The sequence below is a fragment of the Arachis stenosperma genome, chromosome 4 (assembly GCF_014773155.1).
Source record: "Arachis stenosperma cultivar V10309 chromosome 4, arast.V10309.gnm1.PFL2, whole genome shotgun sequence".
NCBI lineage: Eukaryota > Viridiplantae > Streptophyta > Magnoliopsida > Fabales > Fabaceae > Arachis > Arachis stenosperma.
This window is the reverse complement of record NC_080380.1, coordinates 61,540,625-61,544,669: the sequence shown is the minus strand read 5'-3', so window position 1 is coordinate 61,544,669 and position 4,045 is coordinate 61,540,625. Positions and strand designations below refer to the sequence as shown.

General features: G+C 25.5%; 1 protein-coding gene across 1 annotated transcript; it reads left to right on the top strand.

Annotated features, from left to right (window-relative positions):
* Positions 1 to 761: 761 nt before the first annotated feature.
* On the top strand, positions 762 to 3,326 carry LOC130977147 (cytochrome b5-like). The gene is made up of 3 exons (XM_057902173.1): positions 762 to 851; positions 2,305 to 2,371; positions 3,052 to 3,326. Exons 1-3 carry the CDS (start codon positions 765 to 767, stop codon positions 3,324 to 3,326), a joined length of 429 nt encoding a protein of 142 aa, XP_057758156.1. The 5' UTR covers positions 762 to 764.
* The last annotated feature ends 719 nt before the right edge of the window (positions 3,327 to 4,045 follow it).

Below are 4,045 nucleotides of genomic sequence, written 5' to 3'. Positions count from 1 at the left end.
AAATTCAGTAGCATTATTAACATGAAAAAACTATAATACTATATTTATCACGAGGATAATTTACTAATAAATATATAGTAATTATAAGTATTAAAGATTTTTAAAGTAAGTCAATTCAATAATTATATTTCTATATGTATTAATATTTTATATGTAAATAATTTAATAAATAAAATTTATTAATTTTCATTCAATAAATAATATATATTGTTAATCTAACCAAATTATGAATGTCCTAATTTTAGATTCTATAAGTAAAAACAAGTTGAATTTAAATTACTCATAAAATGTATATCTTATTATTATATTCTTTTTTATATATAATATGCATTTCTAGTTTTAATAGAGGACACTACCATAGTTGATAAAATTCAAAAACTTGTTCTTTTATAGATAAAATAAACAACAACAATAATCATAATTCATGATGGTATTTTGTTGAATATACCCACTTATTCCTAACGATTATTAGAACCCTCCTAATTTGTATGCTCTACGAAGAAAAATAATAAATCTCGTTACTCGTCACATGTATAAAATGTTGAAATAGGATCTTCAAAGAGCTAGTTGGTGATGTAGCCATTTCTCACCCCTCATCATAAGCCTTATAACCAATCATCGAAAAACATTGCTATTCTGACCGTCCTGCATGTTCCTCGCATCATTCAAAAGCTTCTTACCACAACATAAAACCATAATATTGGACAATCATCAAATTCTTCGTACCAATAGACAATATTGAATTGATTGCTCTCCTTAGACAAATGAGTGGGGAGCGTAAGGTCTACACTTTTGCTGAAGTATCTCAGCACAAAACCTATAATGATTGTTGGCTTATCATTGATGGCAAGGTACATAATAATCTAATTAATTCATGAATGCAAATTTGGTTGTTTGAATGAATTTTGATTTTGTTTGTGACCTTTGAATCTTGGTTTGTTGTTCTCATATTTATCTAAAATATTTTTCAGAAAATTTAGGTAGAATGGATTTATGCAATGTTGAATTTAATTCGATGAGATGAACATTCTATCATTGTCATTCAATTTGTTGCATTTCTATCGGATGAACATCTTTCAGTTTTCCTAAACACTTTATCTTCGTAGATATTTTGAGATTGATTATTTTTGCTCGTCGTAACAACTAATTTCTTTTGGAATTGCCATTTATCAAAATGGTTCTTATAGTTAATTGAACAATAAGAAGGATAATGAAGACAATGTGATAATTCTTCTTCAATCGGAGCTTTTGAACACATTGATTATTAAAAAGGAATATACCAATGATTATATGTCGTCCTCCCTTTACGTAAGGTTTTTTTTCTTGGTTTTATATGAATTTTTGCATCAATTCATTTTGTCGTATACTGAAATTTTTTTCTTTCATAAAAAATTTTAAATATTTAGATCATAAAGTTCTAATACGATATTATGAAATTACTTTATCTAAAAATATTAAACTAATAAAAAAATTACATAAATAATTATATATAATGCTCATTTTATAATTATTAATGGGTATCCAATTTTGCTTTGTCTCTATATTCAAGAAATCATAATTGGGTTGGCATTCTTATAATTCCCTACTAATATATAAATAATAACAACTAAAATATAATGAAATGAAATGAGTGTCACCTCTTTGTTAAAATATTCACGGAGTGCATTGAATAGAAAACAAATACCACATTATGTTTGATTGTTTGTGTGCATTTGATCATGTTGTTAGGCCTTGAGGCATTTTTATGATAATATTTTAATGCATGAGATAAATTTTTGTCATGATAAATTTGCAACTAGTTTGAAAAGTTGTCCTATACTACTAATATCAACACAAAAAGCCAAATGTTTAGAAAGTCATTTTATGAAATGGTAGATTTTGGGAGTATCTTTGATTGTTCGAAGTCAGTTTGAACATCTTGTTTTACGCCAAGAATTTATAAAAGATTGTTAGTTCATAAATATTTATAATGTTTGAGATTAAATAAGATAATAGTTTGCCTCACTTCAAATAAAAAAAATTAACTATATACACGTTTAATATTTGACTAAAATATCTATATGCCTAATTGGTACTAAAAACAGAATAAGAATCTAATATAGATGTAATAACCATTTAGGAATATACATGTTTTAGAGTTTGCAAATGTGTTTTTGTTTATCATTTCTCAATAATTAATATTCGTTATACATATTAGTATCTTCATCATTTGTGGCTAATTTAGTTAGTGATAGCTTGTTTCCCTAGTGACTTCCATCAATATATTTTTTCCCTTTAATTTATAACAATTATCTTTGAAAATAGGTTTACGATGTCACGAAATTCTTAGATGATCACCCTGGTGGAGGTGATGTGGTTGTGTCTTCCACAGGTATTATGAAAATCTCTCAAATTAATGCACTTAATAATTTACATCACCCTTCATTGTCTCTCTATAGCTACTGTGATTATTTACAAGATGTTTGCATGCAAATCATATTTAATTTTGACTTTTGATAATAGAGTGCCATTTAATATTTGAAAGATTTTAGTTTTGATGAAATTATTTTTAAATGAATAAAATAATATTGGCAGCCCGTAAGAATTAAAAAAAATATCGAATTAATAAAGTTTGTCAAATTATTAGAGTAAATATTTAAATTAGTTTCTAAAAAATTTTAAATGAGACATTTTTGACCGCAATAAATTTTTTAGTAAAAGTATTCGAGAATTACTTTCGTAAGACATATTAAGTTATTAATATGTATATTGAACAAATAAACCCCTAATAAATTTTATTTTAAGATAATTAAATTTTGAAAAATATTACAATAAGATAAATTAATCTCCATTATAAATATAGAAAGGACTAATTTGTCCAATCAAAATAATTCTAAAGAACGTATAAACAACAAAAATTTACTGATATCAAACCATCCAATTTAAAATATTTTGGAACTAATTCAAATATTTATTCGTTAGCATTTTTAAGTAACTAACTTCATCTTTCTTTTATGTGTCAAAATAGTAATTTATCTTTTTTTATTAATCCAAATACCATATTGCATACAGCAAAAGATGCAACCGATGATTTTGAGGATGTTGGTCATAGTAAGAATGCAAGAAAAATGTTGAATGACTACTACATAGGAGACATTGATTTGTCCACCATGAAATCTGCTGGGGCTAAGTCTCCTCCATCTTCTAAACTTGCTCAACCACCTCAATCGTCAACGAGGATACCATCATCATCATCAAACTTAACTGCCAAGATCCTCCAGTTTTTGATTCCCTTGATTATCTTGGGTTTGGCATTTGGTGTTCGTTTCTACAAGAAATCAGAATAAGCAATACTAAAATGGCACTTTGAATAGATATGGTTGAAAATAATATTTTTTGTTTTTAACTAAACGTGAAAGTTTTTCTTTTTATTTTCAAAATTTGTTTTGAACTACAATTACTAGGAAGCAATATGTATGTATCATTCATGTTTTTTCACTATCAATTTTCAGCTTCCTTATTTTCCAGTCTTACTCTGTTACTAATATGCTACTAGAATAGTCTACGTTGTCCACATTTCTAGTAGTGTGTACAAGATTCTAAGATGTATGTGTATATGTTTCTACTAAAATAAATATTGGATGTTTCCATATTTGAGTTTTAGATGTTTTTTGAAATCCAGCATCTTGGCATTATAGCAACGTTCTGATCTTAGTATCATATAATACAGTGCAACTATAGGTATCTATTAAATTCTTCTATTTTTTATTTATTTTAAAATTTAAATAAATAATTGCAATAAATTCATACATAGATTTGATGTTCTAAATACTTTGTCTTCGATATTTAAAATAATCAATTTGAAAATATATTAAATTAAATTTAAAATTCAAAATTATATCATCATAAAATTTAAAAATACATAGTTATTATCAAAATCAAATCTCACCAAAATTCTTATTTTAAAATGAATGTGTTCCTCCCATCTTTCGATTCATTTAATTTTATGGAAAAAAAATTTATGGGATAAATTTTGGATGCATTTTAAAAATATTATATTTATTAT